General features: G+C 38.8%; 1 protein-coding gene across 4 annotated transcripts; it reads right to left on the bottom strand.

Annotated features, from left to right (window-relative positions):
* Positions 1-307: 307 nt before the first annotated feature.
* Positions 308-25,714, bottom strand: LOC101790524 (S-adenosylmethionine synthase). 4 transcript variants are annotated; one of them, XM_038171074.2, is made up of 10 exons: positions 25,416-25,714; positions 22,058-22,151; positions 17,289-17,366; positions 13,365-13,487; positions 12,609-12,721; positions 11,720-11,863; positions 10,100-10,318; positions 8,353-8,535; positions 5,406-5,539; positions 308-2,668 (listed from the first exon to the last, which is right to left on the bottom strand). In XM_038171074.2, exons 2-10 carry the CDS (start codon positions 22,128-22,130, stop codon positions 2,566-2,568), a joined length of 1,170 nt encoding a protein of 389 aa, XP_038027002.1. In that variant the 5' UTR covers positions 22,131-22,151; positions 25,416-25,714; the 3' UTR covers positions 308-2,565. The 4 variants fall into 4 exon arrangements, with proteins under 4 accessions (XP_038027002.1, XP_038027003.1, XP_071887086.1 ...); XM_038171075.2 differs by lacking the exon at positions 25,416-25,714 and adding an exon at positions 22,776-22,919; XM_072030985.1 differs by lacking the exon at positions 22,058-22,151 and having other exon boundaries at positions 25,416-25,439.
* Between the last annotated feature and the right edge of the window lie 766 nt (positions 25,715-26,480).

The following is a 26,480-nucleotide window of genomic DNA, read 5'->3' as shown; positions in this document are numbered from 1 at the left end:
CTGGCATCATCAAAAGCAGAGGAAAACAAGATTTTGCCATCTGTTAAAAATTTGCATCCCAGTTCTGACAAACACGCTGGACTGCTGCAGGATGGTTGAGCTCCTGATGAAAATGCTGAGGTCTTATTTTAACTCTCATCCAGACCTTCTACAGCCTGCACCAGACGGAGCAAAGAACACTTAGACCAAAAATCTTAGGTGGTGAAGATAGGAAAGAAGGCATGTCCTTTCGTACCACAAGGTCAAGGCAGTGGAGAGCTATAAACTGAGGTATTGTTAAATGACGAGTTCATTGTGTTTATTAGCATGTAGTAAAGATGTGCACTTTAATTTCCATTCCAGTAATTGCTTTCAGCTCATTAGGAATTAAATGAATTGAAAAGTGATGAATTAACATTCCACTTTGCGTTTCTCTGTAGCGTTTAAGAGAAATACAGTTAACAAAATGGGATACATAATAATGTCTGCATGGCTCTAGATAAGGTTTGCTAGGTTCAGCACAGCTGAAAATCTATTTCAGAAGAAGGAGAGTGTCCCATCTTAGCAGGAAGATTAATTACATCTCCAAGGTTTGTATTTTTTGGTGCAGCTGATCTTGTGATGTACTCTGAAAGCATGAGTCAAAGCTAATTCTGACACAAAGCAAATAGAACAGGTTTTGACCTTTCTTAATTTTAATGTCTTCATTTTGCCAGCAGAAACTCTTCATCTCTTCTGAGATCAGAAAGAAAGGGACTTTCATAGCCAAGCTGGCACTTCCGTTTCATTCATTTTCTTCTCTAATTGGCTTCTCTAGGCTTGAGCGAAACTATGTCCTTTTGAAAGATTTAGGTTTAGTTCTACCTCAAAGGACTTCATGAGGATCATTAACTTTTGGAAGTGTACATCTAAGTTCACTACTTGAAAAAAAGAAACCACCACATTTCCTAGAACAGCCACTAATGCCTCTACATGTTACAGTGTACATCGTTATGATGTTACAAATTATTTTACTATAACACATATTTTTCATACTTGTAACTTTATTAGCTGAATATCTGTGCAGCTTGCTACTCTGGATGAAGTCTCAAAGTACAATGCATAAACTATTTGGGGCTTTTAATCTGATATGCAGTTATAATTTCTCACACAGGTGATGAACCACTATGTTTTGATGGATTTGTACAACATATTGTAGACACATATTTCAAAGAAAAGCCTGTTCATTTGATATTAACACATTTATTAAAATATCAGTTGCAACACTTGGAAATAAAAATATTTTGATTGACTGCTGTATGTAGGCTACATCATAATTTACCTAAATTTTCAGCAATAACTTCAGTCTTAATGATTATGTCTGCTCTGGCCATCATTTTTCAGTTTTGAGGCTACAGCTTAAGTGATTCATTTATAAAATTGTAGTAGGAAAGCATTTTGAAAAGATGTTAATTGATTTTGTGGAGCAATTGTTTTGTCTCTGATCTGGTACTAAGCACTACAAATTTAGCAGAGGTAGCCTTTTTCTGTTTGCTTGTTTTAAACAAGGCACATGTCCTCTACTGTTTTTGAGGAAAATTTCACATTGAGCAAAATAGCTACCCTATGAAAGTAACATTAATTCAATACTTATTGGAAGATTTGTGTAGGCAGAAGCTCTGGAGATGGGATGGATAGTGCTACCTCCTGTATGCAAGCCTTTTCATCTTTTCCAGTCCTTGAAAAAAAAAAAAAAAAAAAAAAAAAAAAAAAAAAAAAAGCTGAAAAAAAGCTGAATGATTTTGAATTCTCCCTCTCCATTTTGTGCTCTTAACCAGAAGTCAAAGGAAAATAATGTCCAAGTGTTTTTTTTACAAAAAGATTTTACATTTCAGAAGTGACTAAATGAAACTTAACTGAAACATTACACAACCTTTTCCAACTCATGCAGACATGGATATTTTCAGTTTGAAAAGGAGTAACTATAAATAAGTAAAAGCATTACAACAAAGGAGTCCATCAGCTTTCACGGAGGTAAACCTACAACACTACAATGTTAAAAGCAAACAGATAACGCTACCTCAGACCTAAGTACATTTAGAGTTACCACAAACTACGTTCTGAAATGGGTGTTTTTAATCATTTGCTCTGACCAGAATTACCATAACTAAAACTGTAGTTGTGGAGGTCACTGCCCAGAGAATTTAGGCAATTTGCACTATTTCTTTCTCCTCTCACAGGCAGCTGTTGGAAGTTACCTTGCCCACTTCAGGACAAAGTTAACTGGGTAACCAGTAGCAGGCTTCTTTGGCAGGACAGTACAGACTTCGACAAGCATCTGTGCAATTTACATCTGATGGCAGCCAAAGGCCTAAGTTGTTCACACGTTACCAAAGACAGAGCTGAAAAGTATGTTAATTGAGCTGCATGCGTTTAAAGAGTGAGGTCATGGTGAAAGCTAGAAATTAAACACAATTATTTTTCAGTACATCTCTTAGCTACACAACGTCATTTTAAAAAAGAGTAGATACAGTCTTTTCATGAACAGCTTGGAATTGTATCTGATTGTTAAACCACCTTCCAATTAAATGAAGCATTCTGAAAAGCTTAATACACAAGCTTTTTGGGTATTTCCCATGTAAATTCTTCTCTCCCAAAGTGCCCATAGCAAGCTGTTTTTTGATAGATTGGTCTCTTCAAATCCAGCTCCCTGAATGAAAAGAAAAAACACGACACTTTACTCCAGTGTGTTTTGTGATTTAGACATGTCGGAGGGACAATCAGTATTACCCCTAGAATAAAGATTTAAAATATTAGGCATTGTTTCCTTGCCCAGTCACTAAGCATTACATCAGGAAAGGTAGTGAGCTGATGGCTTCAATTTAAAGTGACTATAGTCAGCTTTCTTCAAATTTAACAGAGATAAGGTAATACAGTTAAGCTTTATAAGCAAGCACTCTGATGCAGAAGCATTGCAATTGGAATGAAGTTCAGGTATACCTGTGCAAGCAAGAATTTATTTTGTGTTATTGTGAGTCTAATGCAGAATATTTTCCAGTGCTACTCTTCTAGATAGACAATGTTGATCTCAAAAAAAGCAGCCAAAGACGATCATCATCTAGTGGACTGAGTAATTGTGGAGGTTTAAAACTGCTTATGTCTACTGCACAGACTCACCAGAATAGGGCAAAACAATGACTGTGGCTAGGCAAATAATGAAGATGCAAGTCATGATTCTTGGGTTTTAGTCTGCATCATGTAGCAGATTGCAGCTATGCTAAATGGTTAGTCAAAGGTATCTACACCCATGTTTTTCTTTATTTCAGGTAAGGCCTGACATTTTCCTCTATTTGTGCTTTCTTCATTCGTTATTATTATGTTTAATTATCTTTGAAAGCACGTTTAAAATAGATGATTCATATCTTAAGCTGCTAGAGAGAAAACCAGCTGAGGAATAGCAAAGTAAGAAAAGCAACACAAATACTAGCAGGATTGTTAATTCTTTTTAGATGGTGAAGATATTACATATTCTAACACTTAAGGGGTCATTTGTGGATCTTATGATGAACAGCAGCTAAGTCTTGCCTCAAATAACATTTTATGTAATATGATCACATGCTTCAAGAGCCACTACAGTCATCCGTACTTGATTGTAATAGCAAAAAACATCAAAATGTGAGTTCCAACTAGATGAAAAGTAAGACAGCATAAAATACTTCGGTGCTTAGTTTGTTAGAATTGGTAGCTAGCACCATTTAAAGGACTTTAACAGTCGTGAGGTAAATTTATCGAGGACATATTCACTAAACAATTATCTTGGTTTTGCCTGTTTTCTTCTTTCTGTCTTCGCCAGTTCTGGGACTAAGAAAATGTACTTTAAAAATGCAGTATTTGTTTCTGTACCAAAACAAGGAATGTGTCTGGGAACCTCCACACAAACTATTGATGGCAATGAACTGCCATAATTACAAAGGAAAAGTAGAGTTTCAATTCAATTTGTAAAACTGATGACATGTAGAAAATATTGCCTAGCAACTTAAGTTGCTATAATAACTCAGAATATATAAATTAAAAAACAAACAAACAAAAACAAAAACTTCAACTCTACTCTCAGTGTATATGTTCAGAAAACATTCTGAAAAGAATTGTAAAAGGTTGGCCTCACTGGAAAAATATTGAGACCATCTCATAGTGAATTGATATTGAGAAACGGCTCCCTCCTAAGGAAAAAAGAGCCCTCATATTCATTCAGATGTTGGCATTTTCCCCCTTATAGTCAAATACAATCAAGATTTCTCCAGAATACATAGACCAGAATGATATTAATAGCTCCAGAGTGAAAAGAGAAGTGAATCATTACAAGTGGTTTCCTCAAATAATGAGACATCAAACACACATGTTAGCATTTCAGAACTGATGTTTTAAAACCAGTATTGCTCAAAGTGACAGACTCAATTCATGAAGTAAGACTCTTGCTGCTATCTATCTCAGACTTGAGCTCCCATGTCAAATTCTACAGATTTTAATAAAAAGTAAACTTTGTGTGGCAGCTCCTTTAATAGAAAAAAGAGAGAGTGTCTCTCTCCATTAGTTGTATATTTCACAAAATGAAGTCCAGACCCCCCCCCATTGTTTTAAACACAAGATACTTCAACCTCTTAACGAGGCTTAAGAGAGCATTTAAGATACCTGCATTCCATTTAAATTAATTTTAGTTGACTTCAGATTTCCTGATGCAGAACACAGGTTACGTTTTGCTCTTTTGGAGAAGCTAGTACCTTAAAAGTGCTGCTTTCTCTTTGGGGCTAATGGTCAACATTCCCAGAAAAGCAACAGCAAGCACCATTCTGCCACTACTGTGGTAAGGCAACGCACAGTTTCTGTGCATGAGTAAGAGCAAATTACGGCACTAACTACCCACTCATTTCAAAGGAACTGCTTGTAAAGTGAAGACACCAGAATCTTGCCGTCTCATGGCAGCTGACTTACAATTTGTTGCCACCTAAAGATCGAATGCAGGGAGACCATATTTAACCGAGTACTTCTTTCAGTAAGAGGCAATATTTCTGACGCTCTCCAGATAAACCTGGGACTGGGAGGCTTACACTCTACATGTAATGTTAAATTCTAATTCTACTTAACCAAACTTGCTACCACCTGACTAATGAACTGCTCCATAGCACACTCCCAGGGTTACTGGGAGATGCGGCATTATACAGTTCGGCCAGGTCTTACTTTTTCAGAACATCTTGTGATAGGATTTATGAATCAGGCTTTGTATGCTGTACTGAGTGTGTGGGTCAGGCAACAGCAGAAGTGACAGCAGCAATAGACATATGATGAAGGTGACTTCTGTGAGATTAGGAGCCAGAAACATTAATATTAAACTGCTTTAAAAACGCATTAAGAATAGGATTCCTTTCAGCAAATACTAATAGCACACAAACCTTATGATAGCTCCAAGGCGTAGATCAAAGTTTTTTTGTACAATCTCGAGCAGCTCTTCTTCAGATCTGTCTGAGGTTCCATAATGAAACACTGAGATCGCAAGAGGATGACTCAGACCAATAGCATATGATAGCTGTGGAAGACACAGACATAACTCAGATGCAGTTAAAGAATCCTTCCTACATTTTGTTTAACAGAAAGATCTATCTTATTTAACAAGGGAAGATCATATGTACTTCTTCTGTATATAGAAAGCTAGGAAATATGTTTTTGCTGGTTTTCTTTTATGTTAGGAAATCACCTATTTTCTTCATAAAATGTTCAGCTCGATCAAATATTAGACCTTTGTGACAAGCCTTAAAAGCAAAAGAGGTACCTTCTACATGCTCAGATACTGTCATTTTGCATCCTTCACCATTGGTTAGACTCAAGGACTTCAAGCCCCTGAGACTCCAGGTTCTGAGATCTATAAATATATATAAATATATATATACTTTTTTTTTTTTTTTTTTTTTTTCCCAGAGGCAAGTAAAAAAAGTATGTAGGATGGGTTTTTTTTAAAAAAAAAAAGAAAAGCTTTACTTCTTCTTAAAGAACTTTTTTTTTTTCCCCAGAACAACTTTTTGCATGTGCTGTCTTCATCCAATACTTTCATGTACTTTTAAAAACACAATTATCAGAAAGACACAAAGTAATCCAGGGAGTACTGCCTGCAATTTCATTATATTCAGCTCTATAGCATCTTTCTGATGTCCAAGAATCACATTAGTTTCTTTTCACCATAGCACAGTACTGTCAAGTTCTCTTGAAATCTATTTGCTTTTGTCATTCAGTCCCTTTCAGAAACATAGTCCTCCTGTAGCATAGGCTAACCCATGCTTCATTTTTTTTTTTTTTAATCAGGATGCATTTATATGAAAATGTGTTTTGCTTGAATGTAACTAAGCAACACAAACCATTTCACTGAAGTTCACAGGTCTTCCTCACTGTGCCTGGTTTCTGCAGACTTCAGGAAGCAATAAGTCCAGTGGCTCACTTCTATCTTGGTACTTTTTAGTAACCCAGAATTCATTTTTGATAGAAACTACCCCAATAATGCAAATCTTCCCCTTAGATAATTTTGAGTTGTTTAACCATCAGTCAGACTAAGTATAAGTCACTGTAATGGTAAGCCTGTTTTTCATTAAAAAATAGGCTGATAATTCTATTTAATGCTAAATAAAAACTACATGGTATGTGTGATAATATACAGCTAATCAGCCTGCAGTTCCCATCTGGAACTGCATTTTGCCTTTTTAGTATTAAAAGCTGGTTAGTGTGGAAACAATGTCTCTAGCAAAGCCAGCTCAATCATAAGCCTTGCTGGAGGCTGGCAGGGTCTTACAATACAGCCACTACTGGGATGAAAACACATTTATATTTCCACTTGATAGATTTTTCCATGTTAATCCTTAATCCAGCCTTCTACAATTTACAAGCTTTTCTGCTCTCATCCTCTTCTCTCTTCCTTTCTTCCCTTTATTGCTAATATCTGACATCTCTGTGTTTTGCTGTTTATGAAATTAATCTTGCCTTGTCTACTACAGTCAGGCTCAGGAACTTAAGGAGGGTATCTAAGAGTTATGAAATAACAACATTCCCACCTAAGTAATGAATTAAGACAGTGATATATGTGTTCAAAAATGCCACTACAAATATGCATACCAAGTCAGAAATTTGTATTCCCTCAGGAAAATAAAATAAAATAAAATAAAATAAAATAAAATAAAATAAAATAAAATAATAAAATAAAATAAAATAAAATAAAATAAAATAAAATAAAATAAAATAAAATAAAGTATGAGTAATTCCGTAAACGTTGTTATCTGTGCTTGCTGTATTCCCAACCTCCCCTTTCCTTGTCTTACTCGAGACTTTTTAATCAAGACAGGATTAATCAGATACCAAACACATGCATATATAAAGCAATGGGTTTTGTTCCTAATCAATATGTCTGGGTATTAAATCCTTGATTTTAAACAGATTCAGTGGACCTCCTCTCTGCTCAATGGTGAAGGTAAAAAACTCTAAACACACTTCTCCAACAAAGCATCAGTCAGATGACAGCTATGCTTTAATGTAGTAATTTGTTATACCAGGTTAAAGCTATGACTTAGCAGCTAGTTGGAATAAGCATGCAGGTATTACCAATTACCAGGACAAACCTCAATTGTTGTTTTGCATTTACTTTGGATTTGTACTTAATGGTGTAACTGTAAGTGTCAATAAAAAATCTCCTTCCATTTCTTAGACTTAATAGTCCCCAATATTCATGCCTGAGGAAGGTAGTGCATTTCTTCTGAGCATGGAAGACTGATGAAAGTTGTTCTTGTATTAAACTCTTTAAAAAGTCTTATATAATTGAATTTTGCTTTTAGTCTTAGCTCAAACAATAATAGTATAACAGGAACCCACAACAGAGAATTTGCAGTAGCTTTTGGGTAATTTCAAATACAGCTTGAAGTGGTTTAAGCTACAAGCAATACGAACATTTAGAAGAGAAGGTTGCTCAGCTGCATCTAGATAACTGCTAACATAGCTGTCTGTAACGTGCAGTGCAACACAAGTTGAAGTGCTGGAAGTGCACATGTGTGGGGAAGATCACTTGAGTTCCCTGAAATAAAAGCAGCAATGATGTAGTGCCCAGAAGCAGGGGTAGCAACAGAGCTGGAGGAGGAGTACTACTAAGAACACTCCTTGTTTCAGGTACTTCCTGGCCTGTGTCTTTGGCTTCCCTCACAGGCCTCCTTAACGCTTTCCCAAGAGGAACATCCTGGAGACCCATTTTAATATGGGACATGATCTTCTGAACCTGGAGTGGGACGGTGATTTTGGCATGTATTCTGAGGGAAAAACTGAAGAGACAGAATTTCTGTTATGGTGTATTACTTCCACAGTTGCCCTTACCTGGATTAATACTCTTTTGCAGAGACCAGCTTTTACCAGTGATTTTGCAACCCAGCGAGCTGCATATGCTGCAGAACGATCGACTTTGGAAGGGTCTTTTCCAGAGAAAGCACCTCCGCCATGGGCTCCCCAGCCTCCATAGGTATCCACAATGATCTTCCTGCCAGTCAGTCCAGCATCACTCTGCAGGACAAACAAGTGAATATTCATGAGATACGACAGTTTATCCAATCCCATGCTAGGTTACTAGGTACAGCTTTATTTCGCATTTGCCACAGATACAACTCATTGTTCACAGTACCTACTTTCACATACAACTGTTTAATGAATGGTGTGTACATAACCTGGAATTATTTTTTCAGGGATGTACTAAACCATCCCTGCTGCAATAACATTAGAAAACTAATAAGAAAGTGGCATAACTGAAAGTGTCACAAAAAGTGTGCTGCCTTCAAATCAGCAATGTTGAAATACTTCCTCTGGATTGCTGACCAATGACTTCATTCAATAACACTTGACAGAGGTGAAGAATTTTGAGAGACAAAGGGCCTTGCTGAACAACAGATCACATAAGACCTAAAAGGTCAACAAGCTTCACTTACATACACATACTAAAGTGGAAGCAATAGCTTCACAGAGCAGCATTTCAGTGCTGTCTCGCACAAGGGCACTGAAATATTTTATCTGAGTTCATCCAACGGTTCACTGGTGGTACAAGGACTGCTTGATACTTCTCCTTGCTTCCTCCCACCTGCCTGCATCCCCAGTGATGGAAAACCACCCTTTTGCATGGACTTTGGCCTGCTTCCCACAACTTGGTGAGATGATTTAACTTGTTCAACCAGCAGAGAATTATTGTCTTTCTGTGAGATTAACAAAACTGTTAACTGCAAGCTGTTAAACAAACACTAGAATGTCAAGAAACTCCATCCTAAAAGAGCATTAACTGTTTAATTGTATTAATTTAGTTATGTTTAATTGTATTAATTTAGTTAATACACTAACATTAAATCTCCAAATAAGTAATATAGGAGTACAGCTGATATTTATTCCTCAGTGAAAACAGTTTCCCTACACCATCCCAGTATGATCATGAGCACACCTTGTAACTTTAGTAATTTAGTTCCTTACACAAAACTAAAAAGTTTTACACAATGAAACTTTTTACAAATTCATAGCAGTGACCTGCTTATTGGTACTAGTATGTTGAAACTGGAACACAAGTCAAATTCTAACGAGTAGCAAGGGGTTTAGTACATTAAGGGTTCCATTAAATTTTGTGAAGCTTTCTGAATGATATAAATGTAGATGCCTGCTTATTTATATGTAGAAACTCAATTATAGAAGATGTAGTTATTTCTGTTTTATTATTATTATTATTATTATTATTATTATTATTATTATTATTATCTTTTGTTTTTAGCTTGAAAGCAAATAGATTCTTCCTGTCAGGCATTTTAGCATGTGACCTACAGGATAACATTCAGTCATTTAAAATACCTTCTGAGAGCAAGACAAAGATCCAAGAATCTTTATAATTGGCTATCCAAGCAGGTACAGCTCAGTTTAGATGCAAGCTGTTCGGTACTAAAACTCCAGTAGAAGTGACTGAAGCTTCCTTAAAAATATATATACTTTTTTATTTAAAGGCATAGCAGTGCAAGACAGCATTTAGAAATGTGGCAACATCTGTTCAGGCTTTCTGAATCCAAGCCTGTTTAGCCTTTCTTCTTTCAGAGCACCATACCTTAGGACCACCTTCTACAAACTTTTCACTTGGCAGCAGATGATAAATTGTGTGCTCATCAAGATACTTCTCTGGAATGACTTCTTTAACAACTTTCTCCATTAGCTCCTTCTGTATGTGTTGTAGAGGTACATCTGGGGCATGATGTACTGAAATCACAACTGTGTGTACTCGGATGGGTTCCACTGTTCCATTGCTGTCCTTGTATTCCATAGTGACCTGGAAACAAATCACTCAAGGTCAGCAGCACCTCTACAGTACTCTTCTTCAGATGGAACACTAGTTGGAAAATTAAAAACAAACAAACAAAAAAAAAACCACTTCACAATTCTTTTCTACAGCAAAAATAAAATAAAATAAAATAAAATAAAATAAAATAAAATAAAATAAAATAAAATAAAATAAAATAAAATAAAATAAAATAAAATAAAATAAAATAAAATGGATGAAAATTAATGGGGTGTTGCTGATGTTTAGTATCACCATGGGAAAAGATAAAGAAAGTGTTAAAGTACCATCACCAAAAGAGTTAAGTAAAGGATATTACATGTGTTTCCACAGAGATACAAAAAATCATCTGGTATGATACAGAAGCCAAAGATTTCTACTGACAGATGCTAAACTCATTCAGTTTGGCATGTTAACATAACTTCAAATAGTAAAGCCAAATTAATTTTTGGAGAACCCTGCTGAAATATGTAACTGTAGTTTATGATATGGTGGGCTGTATCTTTTGCTACACACTGCATGCCTTTTACATACATGCAAATATATGTCATTGCTTCATCTTTAATACAGGTTTTCTTGCAGACTCAGAAGACATCCACTTTCCTACTCTTCAAAAATGTTTGGATACCTCCACCATGGCAGGCATATTCATATGTTTTATGCACTGCTGCCAAAAGGAACGGACACAACCCATGTTGCACTATAACAGCTGCAGCAGTACAACTCAATGCAGTTCATTCCCACTAAAGCAACAACAATTAAGAATAAAACACTGCGCTGCCTTGGAAATGCCACATGTATAGATTTCCTTTCCTCTGCTGAAGATTTCACAGCCTGAAAGACAGATGACTTACTGCCTTTGAGACTGCCAAAGTACATCACTCTTACAGTGTGGCACAGTGACTCATCCACTCAGCTCTGCGACACGGCTGTTAGTGGCTCTGACCAACGATCAGATATGGCATATATAGGGTTTGACACAAGAGCAGGCCTGTTTTAGCTGAGAAACCATAAAACTATCTCAGTCCAGGATTCTGGAATACTGATATTTGTTCAGAAAACAAACAAACAAACAACAACAACAAAAACTGCTTGATGACAGTAATTTGCTAATCTTAGACTCCAGGGGAAAAGAAACAAAATGCAAGTGTTGTTTTGAAGAAAACTGCAAAGGCACTGACAGAACAGTTTAAACATCCCCTGTGTGCTACACATGTGTACCTTGTGAAATTCACCCCACCTTGAAATACAAAATAGACACCACCACTTTTGGGAAAACAAACAAACAAGAACAATATAAATTCTGGTTTAGCAGCAGACAGGGTAAACGATTTCTCTTGTTACTCACCCTTAAAGTTTGTAAGCTCCTTTTTATGCTTCTACTTTACAAACCTGTGTTTTCCCATCTGGTCTAACCCAGGGCCATGTTCCATTCCGTTCCAGAGCCTTTATCCTTGCAGTAAGCTTGTGTGCCAGAAGGATTGTTAAGGGCATGCATTCCTCGGTTTCATCAGTGGCATAACCAAACATCAAACCCTGCATTGAAAAACAGAGAACTGTATTGAAAAACAGGGAAAAAAGGCCACATGTTTCCATGTTCTCTTTGCATTTCTGCACCTGTCTTTGCCACACAGTACTTTAAAACCACCCAAGCCTAGAAATATACAGCAGTAATGTGCAAAGTGAACGCAGACAGTCTGAAATAACGTTTATACATCTCCATGCACAAGAATCAGAGTTACACCAGGATTGGGTTCCCAAGAGTGACTTCAACATCCATAAGAATCCAAAGGATTAATAGACATAAACCTCATAAAGACTGCTCAGTCCTCTCCCATTCATGGCAGTTAAAATAATGCTACATTTGATGCCTGAGAGGCAGAAACGGGCTACTCAAAAGGACTTGAAAGACCAGCACTGCCACCTACTGATAAAAAGGTTAATTGTAGCTCTAGTCAGTAAGGCCGCTGGAAACAAGAAAAGCCACTTTCAGTGAAGCTACTGATCATTGAATCACAGAATAGCCCGAGTTGGAAGGGACCCATAAGGTGGCTATGTTACTTTTTCTCTTTCTCTTTTTATTTTTATTTATTTATTTAATTAATTTATTAATTCATTTAACTTTTTTTTTTTTTTTTCATTTCTAGAGGCTAAAAAAGTGCACAGTATTTAGCCATTCATTCTTACAGTACAGTTGCTTTTAAGGCTCTGCTCCAACACAAATCTAACTCTTTGTGCATATACCAAATCTGAGTAAGTGCCTGGAATGAAGTCCCATTACCTGATCCCCTGCTCCAAGGTCATCATCACTCTTGCCATGGGAGACAGCATGCTTGATCTCTTTACACTGTTGTTCTAAGGCCACTAAAACTGTGCAAGTCTTATAGTCCAATCCTAATGAAGGGAGTTTTGGAAAGTTAGGTCATATATTCTTCAAAGTTCAGGAACTGCTAGAGAAGCACTTTTGGAATATCTAGTTATTTTGGTTAAGACTTTAATAACTCTAAGCATGTAACTTTCCTAAACTGTCATGGCTTTGTATTGCTAACAGAAGCAGACAGTATCAATACATTTAACAGTCTCAAGATCTGGGCAAGTACAAGGTATTAGTTGAAAAATTAGCTCTTTAAACTGGTGTATGAAGTGTAGCTGTACAAGCTGCCCCACAAAAACTTGTGATGTTGCTTATAATCCTTTTGTATGTTTATTCACCCCAAGCACAAGGAGCACCAGTGTCAAAGCTTTTGCTGTACAAACCTGCAGATGTAACCATCTTCTGACATTTGAGCAAACACCAGTTCTGCATCAAGGAGCAAGAGGTAGATGGCCCTTTCAAGAATAAGTCTTTTATGAACATGCCACCTTCAAATAGCTTCCCCAGTACCAGTTGTGGCACTAAAATTGTATCAACCACTGTGCACTTTTCTTGTAGGTCTGGATACATGTTTCATTTTATTTTCAAGAAGACCGTAAAAAACAAGACTTTGGCCACATGCAGAATAGATCCAACAATGAATGTAAGAAGGATCTCACTCACCTTTAGAAGAGTCATCATACCCTATCCTCTTAAGGGTCTCTCTTACAATTTGTTGGTAATCTACTATAGCCCGGGATGTGATCTCTCCACAAAGCAAAATCATTCCAGTTTTTGCTACACACTCTGCAGGGAAAAAAATAAATTAATTAAAAAAAATATATATATTGCTACTATCATTACAATTACACAAGGAGATTCTGAAGAAGGTTCTAAAAACAAATGATTACTTATATAGGAAACTCAGAAATGCCTTAGCATAAGCATAGGTCCATGTGCAGTTACTCTTCTCTTTAGCTGATACTAACATTAAAATCAGTACATGAGGGTTCCATGTAATGCAATTATCCTATCTTGATAGTGGCCAGCACCAAACATCTATAAGAGCAAGTCAAGTCTACAGCACTGTGCTCCAAATGCTTTCCTGGTCTACACCAATTTCAGCTCAGGGACTTGCTGAAGCTAGAGGGACATCATTTATTAACAGATGGCATTACCAGTCTGACAGATTTTTGTTACATTAATTCACACAGTTGCTCTTAGCAACCATGAAAACTTTTAGCATCTACAGCATCCTGGAGTGGGAAGCTCCACAACTACATTACAAATTCTGTGCAGAATCATTTCATATTGTTTCAAGCATCAATGCGGTCTTCAAATTTCACGTAATGCCTTCTACATTTTGTGTTAAACCATACTGCATTCAACCACAGAAAAATCACTGCATCAATACAACCTACAACTATATAGCTCTATTTCATATCCCATTCAATCCCCTATGTTCTGAACTGAAGAGGTCTAGGCTATTCATTTAAAGACATCACATGACAATGCTGTTACTATTTCCAGGGCTTTTTACAATCTTGCTATTGCCTTTCTGGGATGGATAAGAGGAACAGACTGCACACAGCATTCACAACAGGCAACCCGGAATTTACATACTGGCTTAACAATGTTCTCGGTTCCACTGTCCATTAGCATCAGCGCAATCCCTAACCCTCAGTATGGGCTTTTACAGCTACTGAGAACTGACTCTTTCCACAAAAATGTGTGTCTGTGACAACCCCCGTGTAATTGTACAACTTCTGTGTGCTTGCAATGAACCTGGCCTTCAATATTTGGGGTTAAGTGTGCTCTCTTTCCCCTTACATAGACCTAGGCTGAATTTCATCCATCGCTTTTACCATCTCTTCATCATCTAATCTGAATAATTTTGTTTTCAAGGTTAAGTATTACAGGCAGGAATATGCTATAAGATTGTAGAGGAATATGCTATAAGATTGTAGACTGCAGTATCACATAAAGACAAGTAAGCTAGCTTCACTTGCCAGTTTAGCTTAGATAATCTGTTAAAAACAGTGCAGGGCAACTTTTTTTTTCTGTTTGCAAGGGGAATTAGTCTACACTGAACTACTGGGCTATATACCAACTCACATTGTATCTCTGAATTATGCTGTGAACACAGCATGGTGGTCTTAGTCAGTGAGAGTCCATAATAGCACAGTAGCCCTAAACCTACAGAGCACATCAAACCCAAGCAGCGATACCGCTACAGCACAAGGTATCCTGATAACATTAGTTTCACACTCAGCCCTGTGCTCCTGCCCTACTGACCTGTGATCTTCTTCCTGCCTGCCTGACTGTAGCAGACCACCTAAGTGTGTGAGGCAGCTATAATACTGTGATTCCTGTACTGGCAGAAGAGACCTTATATTCCAGGCACAAACAGGAGCAGAATGACTTGCAGCATTTCCTGTGTGGTCCCTACCAGCAGGTAAAGCCTTTCCAGAAGAACACAAAGTTACAGAACCAGGGCTTGGAGAAACAACAAAATAAGGCTCTAGTCATTACCAATAGTCCCAAAAAACATTCCCAGTCTGGTAACCACCACACAAAGCTTTGACAGTGACGCAAGACTTCATGGCACAAAGACACTTCTTTTAGTATGAGGAGAAGAATGATTCATCTTGCTACCTATGACCACTTCCCATCCTGAATGAAATTTAATGGAACCAAAAGAAAGCATGGCTCAGGAGCTGCACTACAGCTGCAACACATAACTGAGACCTAGCAACACCCCCATTTGTTCTACTCGAGAGAAAGTTAACTTACAAGGTTTGGGGCTTTTCATGGGGGGATTGATTTCTTAAATGTTGAAGCCTTCCCAAAAGAATACACCAATTCCCAGAAGAATACTCCACTACAAGGTAGAAATTTCCAGTTCATTTTTATACTGTCATGGTTTATGGTTAGCTAATTTTTCTCTTGACTTTGATTTGCTGAACACACTGGGAAGGATCTCTTATTCCCAAGAAAGCATTTGGCTTGCACTTAACAAGAGAGGAAGTAGAATACTGATTTTGCCTTCGGCTTTATGTTACTTGCACACAGTATTCTGCTGCTTGACTTTACTGCTATATCTTATTGTCAGCAGCACATAGACAGACCAGCAAGTGGCACTTGCCAGTGTAATAATTAAGAACTTCATATGCAAAACTCACTGATCATACAAGCCCAAGCAGCAAATAAAATTCAGAGAACTTCATATAGTTTTTTATATTGGTAGATAGAACCTAGTTTCAACATCTCCATAAATTACATTTCATAGTTACATAAAAATGTGGTGTTACAGTGACTTAGTACTTGCACAATGCTTTGAATTTTTCTTTCAGAAACTTTGAGGGTAGGCCTGACCAATTAAACAGAAATTCTAAGTTTTACCCAGAAACTGCTTTCTCTTCTCTAAGCTACTATTTTATTTTATTTTATTTTATTTTATTTTATTTTATTTTATTTTATTTTATTTTATTTTATTTTATTATTTTATTTTAAAAAAGCAAACTGCATTTGGTCAACCAATTATCTTTTCCAGACATATATTAATGCTATACTCCAGTTTTCTGACTCTAGTCAGCAGTTTTAATATTCTTCTATTTTTTTTCTTTTCCCCCCCAACAGATCACAGGCGTCAGGGATTTACTTATGTAATCATGTCACACTTCAGTCTTCTTTTTGATAAGATCAGCTGATCTTGTTTCTCACATCTCTTGTGACCCATTTTTAGTCCTTGTCATTTTTGCAGTGTTTCTCCGTTACCAGCTCCAGCTTTTAGAAGCATAACTGTCTGCAATCCTGAAATACATGCTTCACCAAGTCTAATGTAAACACTAAACCCTCCCCCTACCTCTTCTCATCGCTCACATCTGTGCCTCAAGGATCAAAAGAGATTTCTTAGACCAACTGACACATTAGATCACAGTATTCCCAAGATGCCGTTGCTCCAACTATGGCCTGTGTCACTTATTCTATGAAAGAAATGGCTTCGCTCTCAAAGGCCCTTAGAAACATTCCCATTCTGTGTTCATCCCAATCCTAAGAACAGTAAGTTCTTAGCCTCCAGTTTGATCAGAATCACATCCAAATGAACTGGTTCTGTAAAGGCACAGCAAATATATATTTAGCACTCAAGGATTTTAGTTTTATTAATATATTTTACTCACCATACCAGAAAATGTGTCCTGACATATACGTTTCCTCTGTTCTCTCTCTTTTTTTTTTTTTTCCTAGATTGCTCATTATCATTAGCCCTGACAACTACACTTTTGAGACCTACACCAATGGAGAATTCTCCATACCAATAGTATTCTCCTGTCCTATTCTCTGCATTTCACCATCTTTAATTTGTACTGAAACACTGTGTGTTTCCTTTTTTTTTTTTTTTTTTTTTTTTTCTGTTCATGTTCTACAGTCTTTTTCCTGTCTTCCCTTCTCCTCTGAGTCAGCACACAAGAACTGGCCTCTTGACTGACTATTGAAGTGTTGACTGCCAGCCAACTACTGCAAGAATTTTGGAGCACAGGATGTTTTATCAATGAAGATTACTTGTTGTGCTTCATTAATCTGTTTTTCTATCTGCTTTGAACTTACCACAGGCAACCTTGGCATCTGGATCAATACTGAGATGAGCATCTAGAACAGCATCACTTATCTGATCACACATCTTGTCTAAAAGAAAAAAAAAAAAAAAGAAACACATAACATTTCTTTTTGTGATAAAAACTGAAAAGTGAAAATCGTAGTAAAATTTTATTTCCAGTGGCCAAGAGACCTCTGTTTATAGAACATTTGCCAAGAGGCTATTTTAATAACTTAAATTCTGAACATGTCTTAACCCGTGTTCACAATGCTCCTCAAGTCAAATCTAACAAACATATTATTATGGTCTGCAATGACCAGCAGCCTAGTGGGTCAGGGACAAAGAGAAAGACCTGCAAATGCATCCAGAAATACTATTTTTAGGATAAGAGTTGTAAGAAGCATTTTCTGAGCATGTATTTTAGACAAGCTCTTTCAGTGAGGGGTTTGCATTCCTACCCTCTTTATTGCGCTTTCTGCATTTTATAGCGCAGGTCTGCCCTGAGCCTCCTCTTCTCCAGACTAAACACCCCCAGCTCCCTCAGCTGCTCCTCACAGGACTTGTGCTCCAGGCCCCTCACCAGCTTTGCAGCCCTTCTCTGGACACGATCCAGGGCCTCAATGTTCTTCTTGTAGTGAGGGGCCCAAAGCTGAACACAGTACTCGAGGTGCGGCCTCACCAGAGCAGAGCACAGGGGGACGATCACCTCCCTAGCCCTGCTGGCTGCACTGTTCCTGCCACAAGCCAGGATGCCAGTGGCCTTCTTGGCCACCTGGGCACACTGCTGGCTGATGTTCAGGCAAGCATCAACCAGCACCCCCAGGTCCTTTTCCTCTGCTCAGCTTTCCAGCCACTCTGCCCCAAGCCTGTGGCGCTGCATGGGGTTGTTGTGACCAAAGTGCAGGACCCAGCTCTTAGCCATGTTGAACCTCATCCCACTGTCCTCTGCCCATCAACCCATCCTGTCCAGGTCCCCCCGCAGGGCCTTCCTGCCCTCCAGCATATCAACACTTCCCCCCAACTTGGTGTCGTCTGCAAACTTAGTGAGGGTGCACTCAATTCCCTTATAAAAATAATCAATAAAGGTGTTAAAGAGGATGGGCTCTAGCACCGACCCCTGGGGAACACCACTCGTAACCAGTCACCAGCCAAATTTCACTCTCCTCACCACTACTCTCTGGGGCCAGCTTTTAACCCAGCATAGAGTGTACCCACCATCATTACAACAAAAAAAAATTGTAAATACATTCAGCCATACAACTACGCAGATAGATCTACAGCATTGTCTGAATCCATAAACCAGGTGCCTTTAGTGTTTGCAAGTTTACATAATTACCTATGTAATTATCTATGGTACTGTTGCTCTCCTGTGGGAATATCATTACATATGCAGGTAAACTAGAGAGCCCAAAGATGAAGTTAATGAAGGAGGAGTGTAACTGAATGTTCACCTTAAACCGCTTATTTACTTTTAATCTTCTTTGAAAGAAAACATATAAGAATTAAATTATAAAATAACAGTTATTCTATGCTCCCAAATATCTGTAATTCAATTCAAAGTTTAAGGTTTAAAGTGAAGTTAATATGAGAACTGCAGAGTAGTATAGAGTGATGGAAGGGACCATCACCAGGAATGATGAAGGGTTCATTCAGAAGGGACCTTTCAAGGTCACTTCAGAGCTAACCAAAAGTTAATGGATTTAATTAAGGATATTTTATTCTTGAACACCAACAGGCATGGGGGCTCCAACCACCTCACTAGGAAGCTTGTTCCAGTGTTTGCCCACCCTCATGGTACAGAATTTCTTCCTAATGCCCAGTCTGAACTTCCCTGGCACAGCTCTGTGCCGTTCCCTCCTGTCCTGACATGGGTGACCAGGGAGCAGAGACCTGCACCTCCCTCTGCGCTTCTCCTCCTCAGGGAGCTGCGGAGAGCCACCAGATCGCCCCTTGTCTTCCTCTTCTCCAGACCGGACAGCCCAAGTGTCCTCATAGGGCATTCATGAGTGAGAAACCACATTTGAACCATTCAGAAACCTGACATTTCACGAACACCTGTTAAAGGAAGCTATTAACTCAATTAATCACTACAGCTTATGCACATTAGGACAATTACTTTTCATTCAGGAATTTAAATTGGGATTTCACAGGCCAGAGCTGGTAACACCCACTGAGCCAGAGTTTGGCCAAAAATTTAGCCAAAGTGACAAAAACTGGCCAAATGGCCAAGGAGCCCACATGAAGGCGTCTCCCACCAGCTGCAGGCCCTGAAGGCCACACCGCCATGGCACTGTAGGCTGACGTGCACCCAGGATGTTTCAGCCCTGCTCCTGCCCTCATGTGCACAATGCCCTGTCCAGCAGCAGCTCGGGTGGTGACACCTCCTCTGGCCACCCACATCCCAGGGGTTTCCTGTACTCCTCACAGGTTTGTGTTTGTTGACAGAGCAGGCTGCACATTCATGTTCCATTTCTAGGCCTAGCTAACAGCCTAGTGGCCCATCGATTTTAAACTTACAATTTAGGTCATTTAAATTACTTGAGAGACAAGTTTAATACCCGTCAATCTGCCAAATAACAAATATGTACTTTTCAAATTTTCTCTGAAAAGAGACTTGCAGTGTGTTCAGCTTTCCCACAGATATGCAAAAAGTGCTATTTCCATTCTCTTAACAGAATGGTACAACTTCCAACATACTTTAAGAGAAAGGAAATGTGAACCATGCTAGCCTGTAACTTTGAACAGGTGGATCTTTGTGCCATCAATATTACCTCAAACACAAATTAGAACCAGGCTAAAAGCAAAGCACAGTTCCTAGCATGTACTGGGCTCTTCGGTCATGTCCTCCCAGACACAGGACCTTGTGCTCGTCCTCAATAAACTACACCCAGTTCTCGCTTGCCAACTCTTCCATCCCGACCATATCCCTGTAAAATGGCTCTCCCTTGCAACATGTCCACCTCACCACCCAGATTAGTGTTAGCAGCAAACTTATGAGGGGGCTTTCAATGTCATTGTCCAGATCATTTGTGAAGGTATTGAACAGCATGAGGCCCATTATCGACCGCTGGCAGACCCTACTTGTGAAGGGCTGCCAGCCTGCATGAAGGGCATCAATCACTACCCTCTGAGTGTGGTCTGCTAGCCAATTTCCATCTCTCAGGTCACATGTCCCATCTATATCTTGCCAGTTTGTCAAGGATGATACTCCAAGTAATGATGTTGTGTTGGATCCTCCCAGTCACCTATTTCATTTGGCTAATAATCATTTCTAAGTGGACTTGTTCCATTACCTTCTCAGGGTTTGAAGTAAGACTACTGGCCCTGTAGTTTCCTAGATCCTCTGTGGGGCTCCTTTTGTAGATGGGTGTGACCTTTGTCCTCTTACCTTACTGAAATTTCTTGCTAAAGCATTTACTTACAGGATCACAAACATGGTTGGTTATGTAAGTTATATTGTACCACCACTGATTAAAAACTGACCACAGTTTGATGACACAAGGATGTAAGATGAAAGACAGAAACATCATGTGGTCATAATTTCAGACCCAGAAATTGTATTTAAAATCCAGTGTAAATTCAGTAATGCCAAGCTCAAAGTTTATTAGGTGGCAAATATGCCAACTGCCCTGAGTCAAACTGAGCCCTGAAAGTTGCAAAATGGGTTTATGCCACAGAATCTGATGCTCAAGCAGAAATGGCATAACCTGGAACAACTGATAAGTTTTATTGCCTTCAGCTATTTGCCCCATTACAACATACAGCACAGTGTTTAAAAGCAAGTAAGTGTTTTGCAGCGGTTCTAGATGTGACACACTACATGCTGCAGTGGTTTTGCAGCTCTTGGGCTATTCACTAGGGGCTGGGCAGACAGATGTGACACTATAACTGGTCTCACACTATGCCATTCCCACATAGCAAACTGCAGATCTGAGAACACAGATACACAACAAAAACTCAGCTGCAAAAAGTTTAGTGTTTGACATCAGCCTATTTTCTTACTATTAGGCTTTTTGTCTTTTATTTTAATATGGAAAGAAGTAATGTTAATTTTAGCCTTAGAATTAAAATGATCCATCTGAAGGTTAAAATAAAAGGAACTGGTGCTACCTTTACTGCAAATTTAAATCACTAGTATTTATGTTGAAGGTTCAAACTTCCTCTACTCCACAAGCTAACATATCTTCTAGATGCGCATCTGTCTAAACAATGCTGTGTGGAAAATAACTGATTTTAATGAACAGCAATTAGAGCTGAAGCATTGTCTTTCAGTCCCAGACCCTGGAAAATAAACTAGTTTTGTACCGCCTACAGCATATGTAAACTTGCATTAGGGAGAGCAACGTGGCAAAACAGCTATATTTAGTATCTGGAATGCAGCTCTCAAGAAAATCAAAGCTCAATATTCCAAATGTTTCAGAAATTGAGATAAATGATCACCTATGTAAAAAACATTTTTTTTTTCATTGCAGAATTACAAAAGCAATCAGTGCACTGTATATGTGGTAGCTCTAAGTCTAGTTGTAGAAGATGTCTCCAAACTTCTTCCTCTCAAGCAAAAGTTTAAAGCCCTTCATGCCAGACTATGTTGCATACTAAACAAATAAAACAAATTCTTGCCAAGCAAACAAAAACGTTAATCTGAAGTTTAATCAAAGTAATTAATTGGTTCTTTTTTTTTTTTTCTCCATGAGGGAAGATATGATTAAACTCCCATCAAATAGCATTCTTCAGTGCAAGTATTAATAAAAGCAAAGTTTCAGACAGTATTTTGACTTACCAGAATGTCCTTCAGCAACAGATTCTGAGGTAAAAAGAAATCGCTTTTCTTTTTTTGAGGTATGACTTGACATGTCTTAGTATTTTTAGCGAGCCTGCAAATAAGAAAGACCCAAAGCAGCTACAGAACAAGCACAGACAGAACGTGAGGTGGAAAGGTTAATGTATCTATGCAAACAGCCGACGTAATTGCTTCCGCATGTTTGTTCCTCAGAAGATTAAGGCTGATCTTTGTGGGTCTTAAAAAGCATTGCTACAGAAAAATCTTTCATAAGACTTTTGTGTTTGATTAACCTTGGTCCTGTTAAAGTCTGCAGAAGTGTTATCATTAAGTTAAATGTGAAGATAGTTAAGCCAGAGTTTAATGTTTTTGCACACTTCCCCAACCCTCCATTCTTACTTGCTTCTAAGTGCTAAGTAAAAAGCATTTCAAGATAGTAAAAAACATGGAGATTTTATCTGAATTTGTAAGGGCAAATGAAGTTTTATCTTAGGCATAATACCCATACGTTGTACTTAGCTTCAGTGATGAACTGTGCAGAAATTTATCTCTTTTTATAGGAGAAGATATGTTTACAACAGCTCCAGGTGATAAGCTGTGGTCTTCTTCTCAAATACTGTTTTTTTTCAGTGGCTCAGTGAAGAGCTACATATATTTAACAACCAACAGCATGGTCTGTAGAGCCAGTAGTAAAGGCAGTGGGTTCATTATAAATTACCTTGAATTCTGAGATTAAAGGCTTTTCCCGTGCTCCTTGCTCAAAAAATAGTAAACTTGTGTATGGTCAGGCTTTCTCAGTTCATTTTACAGAATCCTTTTCTCCTACTGTTTGCCTTGATGAAGAGATACACTAGGGAACAGCTGGATTCAAGATATCCAAAAAAAGCAAGCAAGCTCCACCCCTTTGGAAGCTTGTTTTATTTTAGCATTTTTTTGGAATACATTGCAATTGCACATTGCAACAGTGAAGTACAACACAGTGTCACAAAGCTACTTAGGAAACAGCAGGTGTGTCTGGTCTTAAAAACCCCCTGTTCCCACTGCAGTTCTCCACTGCTGCAATATACCATGTTCAGCTCAGCTTCACTAAATCAGCAGCTGTTTCCAAAAGTCTTGCTCCATGACCTAAGCATGTTATACAGCAACAAGAGGGGTACTGAGATGCAGGTGGAGAGCTACAACCAAACACCTTATTGGCTATCATGAACAGAAGACATCACTCACTAGGCCACCAATAAATGTCTCGTGAGGGGTGCCTGTTCATTCTGCAAAGGCTTCACTGATAAGAGTGTGTCTCATTTCAGGACACATCTTCCCATTTATGTGATATATGTGGTAATAAAAGCAGTAATGAACATAAAACACTTAGACAAATGAGCCAAAACCAACAGCATGCGTTTTTTTTTTTTTCCCCCACATACTTTACCTCATTGTAAGCTTGTATTTCTTGTTGCAATACATTTACATCCTGAAAGTGTGTACTAGTGTTCCAGAAATAACTGCAGTTATTTACTGACAATGTAATGAAAACCACATGAAGAGGAGGAGGCAAAAGACCACGTGCACCCATTTCAGTTTTGCCTTTCTTTCTTTTTTTTCATTATTAATCCTAGGGGCAAGAGTTTTCAGCTCTTCATAAAGAGCACCTGTTCTCAGAAAGACGTTTGTTCATGTGTGTGTGAAGGAGAACAATAAAGACTTTACACCTCAGTTAATGATTATCAGAAATGCCCTTTGAAGTCCATTAACTCACTTGTTTTATTTTGTTGACTCTCTTTAGTTTCAAAAAGTTTATTATAATACCTCTCAAAAATAAACTAGTCACAGAGATATGTGTTCTTGGAAGGATATCACTTCTGTGCAATACCCTGAGCTCAAGTTCTGCAAAACATGTTGTACAAAGCACCTAAAAATGTTCACATGAACAATTTCAGTCTCCTGCAGCTGACCTGCTGCAGGGGAGCTCTGCAGAGAAGGACCTGGGGATGGTGGACGACGGGTTGGCCTTGAGCCAGCAGTGAGCCTTTGTGGCCAAGAAGTCCAATGGGATCCTGGGGTACATTAAAAAGAGCACAGCCAGCAGGTCAAGGGAGGTGATCCTGCCCCTCTACTCTGCCCCGGTCAGGCCTCACCTAGAGTACTGTGTCCAGTTCTGGGCTCCCCGGTACAAAAAAGACAGGGATCTCCTGGAGAGAGTCCAGAGGAGAGCCTTGAAGATGATACAGGGCCTGGAGCATCTTCCCTATGAAGAAAGACTGACAGACCTGGGTCTGTTCAGCCTGGAGAAGGCTGAGGGGTGAACTGATCCATGTTTATAAATATCTGAAGTGTGGGAGGCAAATAGAGGGGGCCAGGCTCTTTGCAGTGCTGTGCAGCAATAGGACAAGGGGCAATGGCCAAAAACGGGAACACAGGAAATTCCACACAAACATGCGTAAGAACTGCTTTACAGTGAGGGTTACAAAATGCTGGAACAGGCTTATATTCATCTATCACTGGTGAATTTTCTATAACAATGTGAACTGCTTCTCTAACAGTCATGTTTTCCTTTGTCTCACTTGCTAATGCTTCTTGACCAAGCGTAAAAAACACTGTTGGTGTCATTAGATGCAAACAGTTGTTATGGAAAATGGAGAGATGATCCAGAAGACCTTCCACAGATGTAATCACTTCCAATATTGCTCTGCAGCCCATGATCTCAAAAAGAAATCGCTATTTGAGCCATAAAGCTGTACGAATCCCAACTGAAGTCCAGACATATCCTGCTTGTATTTGGCACACCATTTTGGTATTTCAGCCAAAGGCTTCCCCCTTGTTGTTTTACAAACTTATTTTTGCCACAGTTCTGCTATTTTCTTTCATCGTCAATACAACACTTCAGTTCAACTGGCTTATAGAAAGAAATGCATCTTTCAGAGATCTCACAGCTCACGTAGTTCTTACATCTTGGTCACTTTGTTCAGTTTAACAACACATACTGCAGCTTAGACCACTCAGGTCAGCCTGAAATGAATGTCACCTGAGGCTACGGGGGACAGGAAGATTCTTCTGCGAAACCTTGGCAGAATGAAGAATAGCCATAGGGTTCTGGTTAGAATTATAGCTTTATTATTACATAAAAATGTTAGCAGTCAGCATATCTCATTCCTATGTAAAATTTCTAGCATTTAGCTTACAGTTAACGCAGAATGCCTAGTAATTAATACAGCTATCTTATTATATAAAATTCTTAGTTACTTGGACTTTTCAGCCACCTGGATCCTCTGCAGATCATATGTCAAATTCTTAATAATCAGCATATAATACAGCAATCATACTCCACATTCAGACTTCACCTAAAAGAACATGAGTCACTCACTCAGTCCTCAGAGGAAGAAGATGATGGTGGGGGTGTCCCTGGCCTCATGGGGATCAAAGCTTTTGCTGTCCAGCAGCAGTTCCAGTCTAAGCCCTGAGGGCTTACTGCTGCTTGATTTTATAGGCAATATCTCACGTGCTGTTAGGCGTCCCTGTTCCATGATGGGTGTCACCACGTGCTGGTGGCCCAGCACCCAGGCTTTGATAACGCTGAAGGGCTTAATCACACCGCCAGCAGGAGGCTTGCCTGCTAGTGGCTGTCAACACACCCTGGTGCCAGGAAGGGGGGACAGAGAAGGGCAGTGGGGGGCAATACATGACCAGCTGACTGATGTATTACAGCTCTTTACCTTACTGTTGGTTCTGCTAACCGTATTACAGAGGGTTAGGGACCAGATACAGAGGGTATCAGTTGCAGTTTACATACCTGCCTCAGGAAATTTCTGCAGAACAAATGCTGTCCTAACTGGCAAATTTACTCAGGATCTGCTCTCTGGATTGTTGCTGGCACTCCACAAAAATTTCTGAGGTGATTTCCCAGGCCTCTCTCTGCTAAGCTCCACTGCTAGCCTGTTTCAGTTCCTCACCAAGTCTCCCCATACACGTTACAAAGCTGTGTAGCTCCTACCCTTTTCTGGGTGACACCTTGCAACTTCCCAGCTCTCTCCTCTGCCGTTTCTTGCTTCTGCGTGCAGACAAGCTTCTCATCTCTTTTCACATTCTTCTCTCCTGGAAGACTATGTTTGGCTGTCTCAGGCTGATCAGTGGTGGAACCCAGATAGGTCTATAACATCTACCCACCTCACTGCAGACCCCAATTCATTTATGATGACTAAGATACTGCCAGACTAAAATCTTTCACAAATTTGGGAATATTCCTGTTCAGTTACAATAAAAGACTAACAATGAAAGTAGTTCTGTGTAGTAAAACCACTTTGCAACAGTGTTTGAATCACATCTGCTGGAGCACAACTTCACTGAAACCATAAGCCTGTATGTGGGCTTATAAATTATATATATTCCAGATGGACTATAATTGTGGTATGAACTAAATGCCAACAAGATA

This window comes from Anas platyrhynchos, chromosome Z (assembly GCF_047663525.1).
Source record: "Anas platyrhynchos isolate ZD024472 breed Pekin duck chromosome Z, IASCAAS_PekinDuck_T2T, whole genome shotgun sequence".
NCBI lineage: Eukaryota > Metazoa > Chordata > Aves > Anseriformes > Anatidae > Anas > Anas platyrhynchos.
The sequence above is the reverse complement of the archived record's forward strand: the minus strand, read 5'-3'. Positions and strand labels throughout refer to the sequence as shown.